This window comes from Pleurodeles waltl, chromosome 4_1 (assembly GCF_031143425.1).
Source record: "Pleurodeles waltl isolate 20211129_DDA chromosome 4_1, aPleWal1.hap1.20221129, whole genome shotgun sequence".
Lineage (NCBI taxonomy): Eukaryota > Metazoa > Chordata > Amphibia > Caudata > Salamandridae > Pleurodeles > Pleurodeles waltl.
In genome coordinates this window covers 240,509,350-240,527,848 of record NC_090442.1, presented here as the reverse complement: position 1 = coordinate 240,527,848, position 18,499 = coordinate 240,509,350, and the positions used below count along the sequence as shown (strand labels likewise).

The following is an 18,499-nucleotide window of genomic DNA, read 5'->3' as shown; positions in this document are numbered from 1 at the left end:
CCCACATACCACTTTATCTCAGTCAAATTCAATGCCCATTTGCTTCTTCTAAGGTCTAAATCACACTAGCCAGCCATTAAGGAGATTTACAGGCTTTGGTTTGTTTTTGAGTCTCCGGAGTCCTTGGAGTTGGTTCTTTGTCAATATACAAGCTCCACTAGTAAAGACACAATCAAAATTGCCAAATCAGATCATCACACCGACACAATTACAGGAGCTGAGCATGAAGGTAAACGCTCTCTTCACATAGGCAAATACTACATTATACTAAACATCAAGACTTTTTTTCCACAGCAAAACTGATACCATTCACAACATTGACCTATCCAATATAGGTTAACGCACATCCTCCTTTCAATATCACACCACAAAAAGCATTTGAAGCAGGATGATCTAGCCAGCTACTGTCCGTCACACACTCCCTCCCTTTGCAAGGGTCTGAAAAGTGTAGTAGCCTTCCAAATCCAAAGCCTCATTGGTCGCTACAGTCTTCTACAGCGTCATGGAAGATACTCATTAGACTGCTACTCAAGGTAACCTCATCTTATTCCATTGAGAACCAGATTCTGTTTAATGAGCTATAACCCTTCACAAACATCTTTAACTCTGCCCTTGAGTGGCTTAAGAGGCATCCAGCAGTATACCCAAGGATTCCTCAAACTCTCTCTTCTCCCAGTCAAACACAAGATCCTACAAACTACCAACCTTGCACTTTTGTTAGCCAACTCCTATGTAGAACCCCATATTCTACTCAAGACACTACAATCCACTGATGTACAGACAATAAGAAGTTAAATCTACAGGTATCATCAATATCGAAGTCCTGAGCACCTGCTTTGTAAACCGCAATATCAAAAACTGAACCCCATGAGAACCGACCTCACGTCTATCAAATTCCGACCAGATAGAGATCTAGCTGATGATGCTATGGAGCTCACAGGTTTCTCTTCGGCCCTTGCCATCAGGACAAAATCTTTAGCCTTTCAAATTGACTACTGTTTCGCTTTTAAAATGGTGCAATAAGGCAAACCCATCTAGTCTGGTATCAGATCAGCAACCCATGTAGACAAAAGCCTTCCTCTCTGCTTACACCTACTGGCCTACTCTCATTCATGCACACATAGATGAATGTAACACCAGCTAACTTCATTATCTAACACAAAGTCTCTCTGATCTGTCTCTCTCTCTCTCTCTGTGTTCTGCTGTCTTTCTCTTTCTTTCTCAGGGAATACTCACACCACTTTAAGCACACTTCAGCTGATCTCAACAATTTTCAAAGCTAGAAAGAGAGGAAATGGAAACGTGTCTTCTGCTCTGCTACCCCATCAATGATATAAAACCTCCCTTCTCACCTCTAAATTGGCCAATTATTTGCCACCGTTCAGGAAAGCACTATATAACCCCTACGCTTCTCCTTTGTAACCTACTCCTACTTTCCATAGAGTCATAGCCCTGACAGCTACTTTTATTCATTTCCTGATGCGCCCAACCCTGAAGCTGATCTACATACCCCATTTGATACTAGGACTTCTATACCTCGGAAATTAACAATACTCATCCTAGTGGTGGCCCTGTCATGCTCTGATTACTGCAATGGAGTGCATGTAGACGTCAGGCCAAAATTACATAATTAAAAAGCAAAGAGATCAAAACTTCACTGTTCGGATATTCTTTGGCTTGAAAATACTGATCACATGGTTCAGCTTCACATTTGCTTCAATTGGCTGCTAGTCACATATAGCACTGAACTCAAAAACCTTTGAATATCAAACAACTCGTTGTACTCATAGGCCCCTGATTACCTTGTTAAATTAGTCCCACTTTGCCACTTAATCAAACGGCTAAGATTGGCCTGCTAGAGGTCTCACCATGTTCCCACAGAGATACTAATGGTAGCTGGGCAGATCTTTTCATCATCACGACTCCTCACTCTGGGACCCCGTTTCATCTTTGCCGTAAGCCTAACATCAGAACATTTCCTAAAGAGTGGAGACCCACCTCTTCCACCAAGTATTTGGTCTTAAATCAGTTTAGCGGGTTATATGTAGTCTCTCCTCCCCCATTTCCTTACAACATCCACTTGGCACATGCTTATCTTACAAAACAATATAAGTAATACATGAAAATAAAGAACACCATGAAAGGTGTTCAGCAACCGTGAAATTAGTTTTGCCTGAGTGGACAGATTGTTTGTGGTTAAAAAGTGTTATTAATGTAACACAAAAATAGATGTTTTCTGTTTTATTTTTCACTTCTTATCATCGCCCAGGGATGTACTCAGTTTTTATGAAAATATGTTATGTTAGAGTTGTTGTACATGCGCCATAACAATGTACACCAAATGCAGTTGCTCTGGTATATGGATTAAAGATTGTTTTATATCATTTGGTTGAGATACCGCTAGAGTTATGTTTGCCATCCAATGTGCATGGATAGATGCATCAGAAACATCCTCGTCGATGCCTTCTCATAATATTTTTCCATATTTTTTTCAACATCGAAAAGTGAAATAGAACTTCCTGCATTTATTTAATGAGCCATCTTGTTAATAAAAAGTTTATGTTAAAAGCCTTTCTTTTTATATTTCTTCTCTTTTTCCTCCAGTTTCTTTGAATTGATTAGCATCATACAACTCTCTGCAGTGGGGCTTATTTCCACTAGTGAATACTGTTGATTACTAAAAAACAAACCAATACAAAAAAATACATAACAACAGTTAAAACCATACAAAAGTTCTGAATCTGACATTAAAGTATTATGCTCTTTACCTCCCAACATATAAAAAGTGTATCTCCATTAACGTAAGAACCTGAATGAATCTCTGTCCTCCTCTACGCCAACCCATCCTACCTGGCTCGGCTGATAACTCTTGCCCTCTCCCTTACACTATTTCTCTGCCTTGCCCCTCTCCGTCCCGTTTTTCATTTCTTTCCGTGCGGAGATGCTTCTAATCTCCAGCTGTTCGACCTTTAAGAGACGTCTGCTGCTCTTCATTTATTTACTGCCCCTTTCTCTTTTTTACCATCTACGCCAAGACTATAAAAGAGAATGTTTAGCCCACTAGCTGCTTACTTGTCCTTCTTCAGTCTCCTCAGCCGACTATACGCCCTCACCCAAACACATCTCTCGTTACTATTCCCCGCGACCTCTTAGACCGTCACTAGGAGCAGTCCATTCACACTACAACTTGAAATCACAAGTTTCCATATTCCACAAAATGTGGACAGGTGCAAAGCAACAGGAATCTGCATGCTGTGCCCCATTTTAAAGGGCAAAACGTGTAATAGGGGTTCAATATCACATCGATTAAATTATCTCCACTGTATTGGATTTAAATGGTGCAATAATTGTCACATCCTCCACGGGCTAATCGTAATGGGGCCTTTGGTAGTGTTGAGGTGGTTGATCACTGCAGCAGATTCCTCTAGCATCAGTGGTAATCATTAGACTGGATTGGACCTATCCTTATCTCCTCAGTCACTCACTCTCCTGGTGTTCTCCAGTGTCACTGTCAAACCCCACCAAGGTTCAGTCCTAGTGCATCTCCTCTTTTTACTTTTGCCCATCTGCCAGTCACTCACAAGTAAGCAAGTGACTGAGGAGTGAGTGCATGGGTGAGTGAGCGACAGTGCTAGTTCATTAAAAGGATATGCAGGCTCTGCTATTTCCACTGCCAAACCCCACTTTGTACATACCATGAGAATTCATCTTATTTCCTGCTACATTGTGGTATTTGTTTTATAGTTAATTATTGTGTTAGCCTTTTCAGTCTTTATGAACTAGAAGACAAACAGGTTGTTGAGATGCAGAAAAGTTTTAAAATGTGTTCTGAAAGAAAAATGGGGCCAGCCCTGACCCACATGACCTATCTGTTCTCCTCGGTGCTGGTGATCCTAAAGGTGGCCAACAGGCATTTCAGAATCAACAGCTCAAACGAAAACAGCAAAGGACTTGTTTGCTGAAAATCTTCCATCCTTTCTATCCGTTTACAGATTTTTGCTTCGTGCTCACCTGGTTTTGCTTCAGGGTGGAGACTAATTTCTGTAAACTGATATTCTCCTCTTCCAGCTCGGTGTAGTCCTGGAGGAGTCGAGCCTCACGAAATTTGTATTCCCGGATTTCATCTTTCATCCGTATCCTCTGGAGTTCCAATATTTCATTATTCTGCAAGAAAAAGCAAATGCCGCAGGGTTAGTATCTCATGGTAGGCACACGAAATTCAATTTGCTCAGAGAATTTCCAATGAATATATTAATAAACTACATAAATTCTTATTTGCATATCAGGTCATGCTACAGCTCTTTTGTACTGTCGAAACATTTCTCAGAGCAATACAAAACTACAAAATTGCATCAGTATGCTCCCCAATATTAGCTTCTAAAAAACAAAAACTATCTCAATATCCCTTTAAGTATAATTATAATTTGTGTATTCAAGGACTGATCCCGAATCAGTGGATTGGAACACTATAAACAATACTTTTGTTTTAATCTAAGGCCTTTTCACGCTGATGAAACAATACCTTATTTTATTTTTAAGGTGAGGATAAATGAGGGCTACACCTTAATTAGTACCATTCGGAATTAACAAATTTGGAGCATCATAAAGTTGGCTACAATGTAGACTGAAGTGGTTGCAAAAAAGGATATGTTATTTCTAGAAATAAGTTCTCAAACCATGTCAGAAGGAGCCTTAGTTGTGAACAGTGAGGATTTTGATTGCTCGAGAATTCCAAATGTGAAGAGAATTGATGGCAAAGGTCTGGCCTTGGTATTACCCAAGATCCGGGTTTAGAGGATTGGCTTTCTTCTGTGAAGCAGATGATGGCTACCAGACAAGTGAAGGTCATAGCAAGGCAAGGAGGCAGGTTGATGTGAGCTTAGTTACAACAGGATAATATGCTATGTACACTTGCAATGCAACTGCAATCTGTGTACACTCTGTAATGCGACAGCTGCTAATAATGTGCTTAGAATTACAATTTTGCTACAGAATTAAGGAGTAAATATTTCAAAATAAATTCTGAAACGCATATAATTCTGGGATACCCTCGGTCATTTACGGACAGAAGTCCCCATGTGTAACTTTATATTTCAGGAGCACCGCCTTCTCGCCACCAGTCTCCTCCTATTCTATTCGCCAACGTGCAGTGAAATCAGCTACAATTCCTACCCGTTCTGGCACCACTACTGCTGCTCATGTCTTGCCACACCAGTAACCTTCAGCTGATGCTGGGAAAGCCTAATACAGATCTCATGTTATCAATGGCACCTTGATCACGAGCATGAGCACATTACCTGAATGATAAAGGAAGAGCAATGACCGACAATTGGCATAGCTTTCGGTAAGTATAAACCTCCTCGATTTACTAGGAAGTGTAAAAAACACGGCAAAGGAAACTGGTCTCGCGTTGGCTTTAGCAATGTTATTATTTTTTTTCCGTGTATTTTGATGAACTTTATTGCTGGGGAAGCTACTGAACACTCATAAATCAAAAAAATGGCTAAAAGCAAAATTCTTTTTAGTATCAAAAACACAGCGCCATAGTAGTCTCTGGCACTGATGGGAACTACCTTGTGAGTGGATGTGCTCCTTCGAAAAGGTAGAATTATGTCATTTACAGATACTTTAGTCAATGACTAAAGGTTAAAGAGTGATGGCTGAAAGCCCCTATAAGTATGTTATACATTTAATTTTAGTACAATCAAAAGGTATTGGCCAACACCAGACCTACAAAATTGTCCGCTGCCTCTGGCACCAACGAGTGTCCATTTATGGGCACCTGGCTTTTCAAAAGGTTCTCCTGCAATTCGGCTGCCATAGATATTCCTATCTGCAGGACCCAACATGCAAACCACAAACTAAGGACAGGTGTACCACGGTTTGCACTGCCATTCTACCAGTGTGCCACAATGTTTCATTTTTAGCTATAACTGGCACCATGGTCACTATCGGGCGCCAGTCGCAACCCAAAAAAGAGGGCCTTAGTATAATAACACCTACATAGTTCTATACAGGGAGGGAACATCCTCCTTTACTTTTATTTCAAAATGTTTAGACCAACTAACGAGTTTCTGAATGAAAGTGAACCAATTACATGAATTTAAAATTAACTATAATTGTAGTAATATTTGCAAAATCTAATACATTTTTCTTTGAGGAGGTAATAAGTACAATTACAGATTGGTATAGCATTATTGTAAAGAACCACCACAACTAAAGTAAAAACAAGGATGAGAATTGTTTTAAGAAAATTGCGAATTCGGTTTATTTGTTGACACAACACAATTGAGACAATATATACACAGTTAATTTAGAAATATATTTAATATTTGTTAAGATTTGTTGCCTATATTTTGCCATTACTTCAAACGGCAGTGAAAAAAGTAATTGGATACAATTGAATAGCCTCATTATTACATATATAAAGCAGTCAAACCACATGACGAAAAAAGTTTGTCAATCAAACACCATTCATATCCACTAGGCAAACACGTTTCTTGTGTACAAATCAATTTATTAGTCCATGTTGTTTTGCCAATAAAATAAATAAATGTCATATTTCAGTAATTTGGTTATAAAAAAGGTGTTAGATGTTCAACAAAAGCATTGGCTAACTCACCTTAGTGAGCTCCCTTTCAAAGAGATTCCTACCTCATGAGTAACTGAAAGAACCTTAGACATACTTTGTAGCCATCGCTGCTCTTAGCTCTTAGACCCCTTGTTATTAGGTATGGCCACTGTGGTAGTTTCTCCAGACTATTATTATTCCAGCTAATTCATACATATTATAGTGCATAGAGTGGTTTTTGGTCAGCAGGCTTCATCCACTGGTCTGCTAAATAGTCACCCACATTTTGCTTAAGCTCTCAACAACAGACAACAGCAGACAACGGGTCCGCCAACTTAGTCCTCTGACTCCTTTCAGTTTGAGTGGCCGCACAAAGCTTACACACAATATTTACACACACTGAAAAGTAGTTCCTTCCTCTTCAGTGACAAATCTAGTTTAAAGTGTTTTTTTTTTATTATCTTTTTATATTAACTTTAAATACTAGCTAATTATTTTGCTTGCCTTTGGGTTCCCAGTTAAATGAGGCTTTATGTTCTATCTCCTTTTTAAAATGCAATTATAAAATGTTTAAGTGATATAGTGACTTTGGCCCTCATTACAAGTCTGGCCCTCTTGAGTCTGCCAGACTCAGGGTGGCGGTCAGACCACAGCAGTAGTGCTGGTGGGACGGCCACAGTCGTGGTGGTCAGACCGCCACATTACGACCGTAGCGGAGCTGCCACGGTTGGACCGCCAACACTGGCAGGTTGCCATCAGCCAGCAGCATGGCGGTCCCAGTGGTTGTAATCCGCTAGGGCAGCGCTGCAGCGCTGACCTCCGGATTACAAGTCCCCATACCACCAGCATTTTCATGGCAGTTTCACTGCCATGGAAAGGCCGGCAGAATGGTGATTTCGGGAGGACCTTGGGGGACCCTGCACTGCCCATGCACTTGCCCGTCGTGCATTCCCCTGCCCAAATTATGGGCATTGGAATGTGCGATGGGTGCTGTTGCACCTGACGCACTGCCACATTGCTGCCAGCTTGATTACGAGCCGCAGGGAATGTTAAGGTTATGTTCACCGCAGTACCGGCGGGCGGAAACGCTGTTTCCACTTGCCGGCCCTGCAGTGAACTCCAAATAGGGCCGGTGGTGTTGGGACCGCACTGGCGGTCTCTCTGCTGTATGAGTTTTGCTGGCTAATGAGGGCCTGTGTATCAGCCTGCGATCTCAGTACTTTGTGAGGTGGTGACTAATTCTTCATAGAAACTAATAACAATAAACTGCGTAGCACAACAACAACACAATATTTTAAAAATATCAGCAATAAAATGGCCACATCAGTGAATATTTTAAATTTTTAAATGTTCACTGTAAGCATATAGCAGCCATGTTTTGGTCACTACATCTTTTCTTTATTCTATTTATGTTTGTGGCATATCCTTCCATTAAAAAAATAAAATAAAATAACCATTGCACCAAGTTACCAAGGCCTGCCAAAGCCGGACCTAATGGGTTTCGCAATGCATTTTATTCTATTTTGAAGGAAAGACCTGCCCAGCCCACTGAATGAAATGTTCTTACCAAGGATTCTTTAACGTTCTCCGGAGCCTTACTCAGCACTCTAGATATGACTCTGAGCTGACTCCTTAAGGTCCCAGGTCTGTATGACTGCCATGCAGTGAAGACCTGCGGGGACATTTATGGGATCTAAGTTGCAGGATCCCCATTCACATGTAAACCCTGTCAGGCAGGAACAACACATCTGGCAATAAATGGAGTCAACAGAGTATTGCACAAATAACTCCATTCACATGCTATTGAAGCTGCACAATGGACACTGCCCTATGCCCATCCAGTATTACCTGAGCCCTCACTCATCTCTGAATCCAATTGGTAACTTTGGGTACCCCGCCAGGGAGGGCTTCAATCTCAGCCAGGGTCTGCTTCCCCACAACTTGGTGCTCCATACAGAAAAAACTGATGGCTGCAGAAGGAGGTTCTTCATATGGTGGTAAAATGATGACCAATATAATTCATTCTCTCAGACACCTCATCTGCACTGTCCTTTTACTAATGGTACCACAGTTCCCACAACAGGTTACCTTGCACCACAGCATCATATGGTCGCATTTCATAGTTTAAAACCAACTCCTGTCTTAATAAGTCTTATGGGTGATTGAATGGTTTTACAGCCAGAGACCCAGCTGCACCCATGACACACCATGCCTCTTATGGAGCGACCCTGCTCCTTAAAAGAAACAACTGTCTAGACAACATATCAAAGGTACCAGCAGGTGCAAACATTCCCACAAAGCACTCAAACAAATATAAATTGAAGAAAACATCCTATGGAAAATCCACTAAGGACCTTCCCCAACCAGGGTTAAATGGCAAAGACACAACCAAAAGTGGCAGACGTAAAATCTGGATAGAGGTGTGAGTGTAATAGCTCATTTGCATTCAGTCTACTGTATGCATTTACGTGTCCAGTGTGCTTACTCCGCCGTACAGGTAATTTGTGATCCCTTCAGACTCCATCCTGTTGCTGACTCTTAACAATCTTCAGGCTTTCCTCAGAGATGTTGGGATACTGTACCATCAATATGCTGACGATAACCAGATCTGTAAGAAGCTCTCATCCCTAAATGACATTTAGCTGTTCTACAAAACTCTCAAAATCTTTCAAAGTTCGATATTGAGCCATCACTTAAACACCCCACACCTCAAAAAAACAGTTTCTGTTAATCTCACCCAAAAAGCCCAAACTGCGAGTACAGGTTTGGATTGAGTTGTACTCTTCTCTATTGTAAACCAGCATTCACAGACAATGTCAACTCCCTGGGTATCATCCTCGACAGCAAACCTAACCAACAAAAACAAATATCTGCAATAACCATAAGAGCATACTATCAACTCAAACTAATCTTGGGTATCAGACAGTTCATCAATAGCTAGGATTTTAAGACTTTAGTTCAGACACCTATGCTTCCCAGAATAGACTACCGGACATTTCTCCTAACTGGCTTTCCTAATGTTTATCAAGCTCTCCTTAGGGCAATGATACATGCTTGTTATCTTTTAATGTCACAAAAATGAATCACATTACTCTGGCACTAGCCCTCACTTCATTAGCATCCCACAAAGCAAAAGCACAGTTTAAAATGGCCTACATTACTTACTTTGCTTTACGTTATATGTGTTTTTATAGCATGCTAATAATCCATGAGGATATCCAGGCACCCTGTAGCCAGTGTGTGAGGCCAGTCGTAGAGGGCTTACTCAAAAAGCCAGGTCCTGATGCAAGGATCCACAAGTGAATAAAAACACTGACACAGATGTCTTGATAGTCTATTCTATATTACTTAAACTCTCTCCGTCATTGTTGCTCCTCTACTTCTGGGGGAGCTTGTCTCCACCCATGCTGTCCCCTGCTCAACTCAAATCTGGGATGCTGCCAGCAGGGTCACCACAACACATATCCCTCCTCCTTAGACAAAATTACACATCTCTCCATCTTTCTTAACAAAAGATGATAGAACATTCCCCCCACTTAAGGGGAAAATTCCTGGGAGACTTTCCATTTGCATGCTCTTGTAAACTCTGACTTCTTTGAGTCAATTGAGCTGCTCCGGCTCCTGGTGATGTTGAAATATTCATGTTTTGGTGTGATTGCAGTAGAGGTGGTGTGTTCTGTTGCATAGCTGGTGGTAGCACAGTCTCATCAAGTGCAACATGGTTTTCAGATGCAGTTCAAAGATGTCATTCTGCCTCCTCGGTTCCGGTTTACTCCTTCTCCAAAGTCTCCAGAACTGTGTCTCAGTCTCCAGGTGGGCAAAGAGTTGCTGCTGTTGAAACAGGCAATTGTTCCAGTTCCCGAGTTGCAGAGGGGTTTGGGATTTTACTCTGCCCATCCTGAGCCTCTGGGCTCTGAACAAATTTCTGCTTGTGGAACAAATCAGAATGGTGTCCCTTCCTTCAATCATTCCTCCTCTCATGAAGGGGGGGATTTCTTGGCCACGCTGGATCTTCAGGATGCTTACTTTCACGCCTCGATCCATGTGGAGGGTCAGCCATTCCAGAGATTCATGGTCTTCGACCAGCACTTTCAGTTTCAGGTCCTCCCTTTTGGCTTGGCCACTTCACCCACAGTGTTCACGCAGGTATTGGCCCCTTTTGTTGTTTTCTTGCATTTGCAGGGTGTTGTTCTTCATCCTTATTTGGGTGATTGGTTACTTTCTGCTTCATCTCTTTTCAAGGCACTGCAACATGCGGAGTTGGTGCTGGGAGCCCTACATGACTTTGGTTTCCTGGTGAATCTTCCGAAGTCTCACCTTGTTCCCTCCAAGTTGAAGACATTCATTAGCGCTCGTTTGGATACTCGCCTGGGTGCTGCCTTCCTACCGGATGACAGGATTCTTTCTCTTCATTTGGCAGTGTCAGACTTGTTGACTTGTTTGCACAGTTCTACAAGGCCTGTTGGCGGCCTCCACTGATGTGGTCGTCTGGGCGCGGTTTCATTTGAAGCCGATTGTGAATCACATCCTCACTCACTGGGATCCCTGCTCCAAAGACTACAAAATTCTGATTCCTCTTTCTGATCAGGAGACTCGTACCCTGTCCTGGTGGTTGGTCAGGGTCAATCTGTTGAAGGGTGTCCTTTTCCAGTTTCCACCCCCTGTTCTCTTGACAATGGATGCCAGTAAGTGGGGTTGGGGTGCGGTTCTGGGTCACCTGGAGAGGAGGGCCCCTTGGTCTCCGAGCAAGAGCCGGCAGTCCTCGAATTGGAGGGAACTTGTGGTATTTACATCTGCAGTTTATGTAGCCCATCCATCTCCTTTCATGGAATGCTTCTTGTTACATGGAATGTGGTGATGGAGATTCTAGAGGAGATGGTTAAGACGGTGGATGGGAGGAAGATGATGTGAGGAGAGCTGTGGGCTGATTTTCTGTGGATGAGATATTTATCTTGGATTCAATAAAAGACAACAGAGCGCATCGACTATGGATATCTTTATTACACTGGCGACGAGGATGGGATGTGCTCAATAGGATATCTCAACACAGCAGTTGGATCGTTGGATTTACATTGACAGTTGGATCCTACCTTACTAATTTCATAATTTACTTTTGGTGAGTTCTTCCAGTTTTTTTTTTTCCTTTTTCTCTCATCTTTTGGATCTTTCCATATACTAAAGAGAAAATATATTGAGGAAAGAGGAGGAAGAAAATATGGGTCTTAAGGGACTATGAGATCCAATTATTCTACTCAGTTCCTGTGGAAAAGTTTTATCTGTATGGTGTTGTAAAGCATATTGGAGCGTAAGGTTGGATCTATTACTGATTTCCTATTACGTGTTTTAAACAAGAAAATTACTTTTCTTTAATCCTTCCAAGCGCGTGCAACTCCTCTGCGCTTTGTTGGTATTTGAAATAAACTGGATGCCTCCCGCGAGCGCTGTCACGCTCCATTACACTTCGTGCATAATTTTTTTTTTATGTAAGCCTGTGCGTTCACACGTTCGATTTCATGTTGTTTCAGCGCGCGGCACCCAGTCTGTGCCTCGAGCTGAAACTCTGAAGCCGCGCGCTTCCCTCTCATTAGTTTTAACGCGTACTTCAGCTTGACACTGTAAGCGCGTTAATTGCTGTATCTGTAGGAATACCCAATACTCGATACTGGACATTTAAGTGCGTACTTGAGGAGAAGTGGAAAGCAGGAAAATAACTCACCAGTCTCACCGGCGCTATTCTAACATCAGCCCACAGCTGAAGCTTGAAGCCTTTTTTCACACAATACAAGATGAACTGCCCTTAGAAAATGAGCTTCTCGTTTGAACTTTACTAATGAGTGTGATATTCTACAAAACATCTCATAGTAATTGAAAGGAAGCACATAAGGGAATAACTTTAACATAATATATATAAGGAAGAACATTGATTTTATTTTATTTTATTTATTTATTTATTTTATCTTTTCTCTCTACAAAACCACTATAATGCAAAATATACCTCCACCTCCGTTTTTCTTGACAGTACCTGGTGAAGCGCCTATTATATGGTCAAAATGGAAAAAGTCATTTCTGCACTATACAAGAGTATGTGGTTCCTCATTATCAAATGAAAGGAAAGTTTCTCTTCTCATGCATTGTTTAGGATGTGAAGGGCTGGAGATTTTCGAAACTTTACCTGAGCCGGAAGATGAAGGAACGGATTGAAATGAATTTGAACTTTGTATGAAAAAACTAGATCTACACTATCTTCCCAAGATTAGCACGATTTTAGAGCGATATCACTTTGGTATGCTGGAACAAGGCCATAATGAATCTATTGAAGAGTACATTACTGCCTTAAGGAAATTAGCGGCTACATGTAAGTTTGGATTAACGCTTGAAGAACGTATAAGAGATCAATTTATGCTTAAGTGCTCAAGTGACAAAATTAGACAAGAGCTTTGGAGTAAGGATGATCCATCTCTACAAGAAGTTGTGACAATTGCCTAAAGTGTGGAACATACCTTAGCATGTGTGGGGGAATTGAAAAAAAAACAGATTTCCTCCAGTAAATAAAATATCTCCTAAAAATGAGCAACAGGAAAGCCATGCATCGGAAGCTGAAGGAGGAAAGGATGACACAAAACTAACACAAATTCAAAGATCTAAATTCAAGGATACCAAGTGCTTTCGATGTGGAAATTTGGGGCATTTTGCATCTTTTAAAAAGTGTCCTGCTATCAATGCTATCTGCAAAGTATGTGGAAAACGTGGGCACTTTGCCAAATGTTGTAGGTAACAGAAGGATTCTGCAGTCAAAATGGTACAGGACTGCATATTGATGGTTGAGGAGCAAGGAAAGAAGAAGAATTATCCGAGAGACACTGTAACAAGGTGTGGTATTAAGTGTGAAGTTCTCTTTGATTCTGGAGCGTGGTAAACCTTAATGTCAAATTAGGTATTTGATAAGTATTTGAGTCACAATATAAAATTGGAGGATCCTGATGTAATCCCAGGGGGCTATGGAGGTCAAACCATAGAGCTAAGGAGATACTTTGAATCTGAAATTATCTTCAGGTCAAGCTCCATTATTGCTAAGATCTATGTTCCAGTAAAAGGGGACAGCGTCTTAAGCTGGCCTCATCAAAGAGAACTCAAGGTCATATTAGATCCTAATAACTCTACACCTGTTTTGCTCAAAAAAGACTTTGTTAAGAGTGTTAGTGGTGTGTGTGAAATATCTACGGACGTTAATAAGGAAAGAGTACCAAACTTTGTGCATGAATTCAGGGATGTGTTTAGTGACACTCTAAGGTGTCTCACCAAATATGTACATCACATCAAACTCAAAGAAGGTGCAATTCCTGTAGCTTGTAAGGTACAGCCTATACCGATATCTGTGAGGGATGATGTGGAGAAAGAGTTGAATAATTTGTGTCAGAATGGGATCATTGAACCTGTTGAGGCTTCAGAATGGGTTTCTCCCATTGTTGTCGCACGTAAACCCTCCGGGGATATCAGACTGTGTGTCGACTAAAGGAATCTTAACAAGGCTGTTGTGAGTGATCTATTTCCACTTCCTAATATCACAGAAATGGTAACTCTTTTGCATGGTGCCAAGTATTTCAGTACATTAGACTTAGCTTCAGCCTATCAACAAGTGATGCTTCATGTAGATTCAAGGAATCTCACTACGTTTATCACGCCTTTTGGAACGTTTAGATTTATAAGGATGCCGTTTGGGCTGGTATCGGCTGCATCAGTGTTTCAACGGTTAATGCATGATCTATTTGGTTCTGAGAAAGGTGTGAAATATTTTCAAGATGATATTCTGGTATTTGGACGAACTAGAGAAGAACATGAAGAAAGAGTTAGGAGAGTGTTAAATATCTTAAAGAGTCATGGGCTCACGTTAAAGCTCAGTAAGTGTCATTTTGGTAAGGAGGAGATAGAATATTTGGGACATAGAATTACTTCTACTGGTCTGTACCCGAAACAAGACTTAATAGAAAGTATTTTAAAACTACATTCGCCAAAGAACAAAGAAGAATTACAGGCTTTCTTTGGTATGGTTGAGTTTCATGGAAAGTTTCTGTCTAGTTTAGCTATGAAAACAGAAAATATGCGAAGATTACTCAGAAAGGGTGTTGAATATGTATGGAACGAGTTGTGTGAAAATGAGTTTATGATTGTTAAAAATCAACTGTCTAGTGTGGGTTGTCTGAAATCATTCAATCCCAATGAGTTGAGTGTGATCATGACAGATGCTAGCACAAGAGGTTTAGGGGGTGTACTCTTACAGAAAGGAGAAGGACATGATTGGAAACCGGTTGTGTATTGTTTCGCGAACTTTGAAAGGGTCTGAAGTGAATTATTCTACAATTGAGAAAGAAGCATTAGGTGTTTCTTGGACTATAAACAAATTTAAGAATTTTGTATGGGGAAGACTCTTCCATGTTTATACTGACCACAAACCTTTAATTGAAGTTTTCATGAAAAAAGGTCTTGACCAAATTTCTTCCAGGATAAGTAGGTGGGTGGTTAATCTTCAAGATTTCAATTTTCAAATGTTTTATGTTCCGGGAGCGCATAATAATACAGCTGACTGCTTATCCAGACTTGCATCTGTTTCAGAAGAAAATTTGTGTGATAACCAGGAAAACAATTTCAGTGTGTGTAGCGTAACAGAAGGGATTATTAGCCATGATGACTGGGTACGTGCGGTTGCGAATGATTCCATTTTGCAAAGAGTATGTAATTTCCTCAAGGACAAATGGGACTTTGAAGATTTAAGGAGTTCTAATATTTTAAAAACATTCTGTAAGATAAGAGATGAATTGTCAGTTTCAGATGATTTACTATTCCGTGGGGGGAGATTAGTGGTACCGAATACATTAGTTGAGAAAATCATTCAACTTGGTCATAGTGGCCAGCAGGGCATAAGTAAAACTAAAGCTAGGATTCGTATGGACTATTGGTGGCCTGGGATGGATTTATGTATAGAGAGAGTAATTAGAGACTGCCCTGACTGTTGCAATAGCGATAAAATCTACAAAACGAGAGTACCTTCAATGAGTGTCAGGAGTTTGTCGAGCAGGCCATGGGATGTTGAGGCTATGGATATTGTTGGACCAATTTATGGTAAAGGTGGGAGCAGTTATATTTTGGTTTTAATTGATCAATTTTCCAGGTGGGTGGAGATTGGTATAGTTAATAGTGTTGAAACCAAAAGAATAATCAATCTTCTGGAAGAAGTTTTTGCTCGAGAGGGTTTTCCCAATGCCACCCTAACAGACAATGGTCCACAATTTGTGTCCAAGGAAATGGAATGTTATTTGAAGAAGTTGGGTATAAAGCACAAATTGTGCTCATTATATCATCCTGAAGGGAATGGTATTGTTGAAAGGTTTAATAGGTGTGTGAAGGAGGTTGTGCAGTTGGAGGTAGCTGCAGGGAGATGTTGGAAGGAAGGCCTGAGAAAATTCTTGATAGCTTATCGCTTTACTCCACATTTTACTACAGGATCCGTTCCTTTTGAGTTATTCAGGGGAAGGAAACCCAATACTATGCTTGTTCCTGGTTGGGTCACCGGGGGTAAGGATAAAGCTGTCTCTTGGTCTCATGGGGAGTATTATAGGATGCGTGAGAAAAATTCAGTGGAAAAAAGAAAAGAATACTTTGACAGAACGAAACGCGTATGTGATGTGAAAGTGAATGTTGGCGATTAAGTTTTGGTTAAGAGACCTGTTTTGGGTAAGAGCGAAACCAAATTTTGGGGTCCGTTTAGTGTAACGAAATTGTTCAAAAATGCTGTAAAAGTTAATGATGGCCGTATATGGAATCTCAATCGTATTGTGATCTCAAAGAGGAAAAATATGTGATTTTTCAATGGGTTCTTTACTGAATCTTGTTTTATAGTTTTTAATCACATCTTAAGGGATAGTTTATTCTATTGTTCAATGTATATAGTTTGTGATGTTTACTTCATGTTTCTCTTTTGTTTTCTTTTGGGGGAAGGTGTGTGGTATTTACATCTGCAGTTTATGTAGCTCATCCATCTCTTTTCATGGAATGCTTCTTGTTACATGGAATGTGGTGATGGAGATTCTAGAGGAGATGGTTAAGACGGTGGATGGGAGGAAGATGATGTGAGGAGAGCTGTGGGCTGATTTTCTGTGGATGAGATATTTATCTTGGATTCAATAAAAGACAACAGAGCGCATCGACTACGGATATCTTTATTACACAACTCATGACAGTGATGCAGACCCTCTTTGCTTTTCAGCCTCATCCGCTGGGTCATAATGCGGTAGTCAGGATGGATGGACAACCAGGTGGCCAGGGCTTACCTCAACAGACAAGGGGGTACGAGGTGCGGGTCCCTCAATCAGGTTGCATCTGAGATTTTTGCTTCTTCAGAGGCTCATGTTCTCCTTCTGAAAGCAGTATACATCAGGGGGGTGGGTGGACAGTCTCAGTCGGAACCTTCCGTCCTCTGTGATGTTTCACCTTGCCCGGCCTTTGTTCCTCTTGATTTGCCGGAGGTTCGCGGTTCCCTGGCTGGATCTGTTTGCATCCCTGCACAATGGCCATTGCCATCAGTTTTGCACAGAACTTCCATCTCCTCTGGCCTGGGCGATGGATGCTCCGTCTGTCCCTTGGCCGCTGGGGCTGCTTTATGCTGTTCCTGTGATCCTTCTCCTGCCCCGGGTTCTGCAGGGTAGAGCACTCTCATGTGATCCTTAGTGCTCCGTACTGGCCTCACCGTCACTGGTTTCCCATCTTACTTTCTCTGGCATGGGGGCGCTTTCTGGTACTCCCTCACAGGCCCTCTCCCCTTCATCTTCCTCTCCTGACGGGCTTGTAGGCGTCTCGGTTATGTCTGACTGCTTGGCTCTTGAACGGGTAGGTTTGGTTCAGTTGGGATGTTCTTGTCAGGTTGCTTTGGACATTCAGGGGGTTATTACGACCCAGGCGGTTGGTGTTAATGTGGCAGTAGTACCGCCAACATGCTGGCGGTGGTACTTACCGCCACATTATGACATTGGCGGGTTGGCTAAAGCCAACCCGTCAATGTACAACTCCGACCGCCATGGCGGTAGCAGCCGCCGGGCTGGAGATAACCATCTCTAGCCTGGTGGCTGCCATTGTGCCACCAGTGGGATTATGACCCTGCCCACCGTCATGGTTTTTGTGGCGTTCATAACCATGGCAGTAGGCTGTATCAGTGACAGGGAATTCTTTCCCTGTCACTGATAGGAGGTCCCCACCCCCCCACCTCTCCAGACACCCCCCACCCCCCTACATCCATACCCCTCAATCACACACCCGCAGACACACCTCATTCACACATACAGACATGCATTCATTCTTCCATTCACACACACATCCGCACACACTTCAAAACATGCACGCAGACATGTATTCCTAGTTCCATACATACACGCACTCACACTGCCATACATTCATGCACGCAATCAACACTAAAAACACACCCGCATTCACGCACACACTCACACATACATGCACACACCCCCACACACACACACAACACCCCTCCCCCACCTCCCCCATCGGAGACACGACTTACCTGGATCCAGGGGGTCTTCCAGCAGGAGACGGGATGGGGCGCTGCTACCACCATTATTGTCATAATACGGCTGGCAGCGGTATGGCCACAGCTGGATTTCCACCCTTCTTGTGGCTGAAATCAGGCTGTGGTCATATTATGGTGGCGGATGGTAGCCGCAGCGATGGTCTTTTGGCGGCCGTCGCCACAGCGGTAGGTGGTTTTTAACGCCGATGTCAAAATGAGGGCCTCAGTCTTCCAGGAAGCAGTCTACTTTGAAGTCTTATAATAGGCACTGGAGGTCTTTTTCCTCCTGGTGCGGTTCCCATTCTGTGGACCCCGCTGTCGTTGATCCTTTTAGGATCATGGACTTTTTGCTGGAT

At 42.0% G+C, this 18,499-nt stretch overlaps 1 protein-coding gene across 4 annotated transcripts in view; it reads right to left on the bottom strand.

The window, feature by feature from the left end:
- The window catches only part of BICD1 (BICD cargo adaptor 1), a 674,082-nt gene that overhangs the window by 319,429 nt on the left and 336,154 nt on the right, over nucleotides 1–18,499 (bottom strand). For all 4 annotated transcript variants that reach the window (XM_069228220.1, XM_069228219.1, XM_069228221.1 and 1 more), the window contains exon 3: nucleotides 4,012–4,164. In XM_069228220.1, coding sequence (XP_069084321.1) covers nucleotides 4,012–4,164 — 153 coding nt within the window. The remainder of the gene's footprint in view (nucleotides 1–4,011; nucleotides 4,165–18,499) is intronic.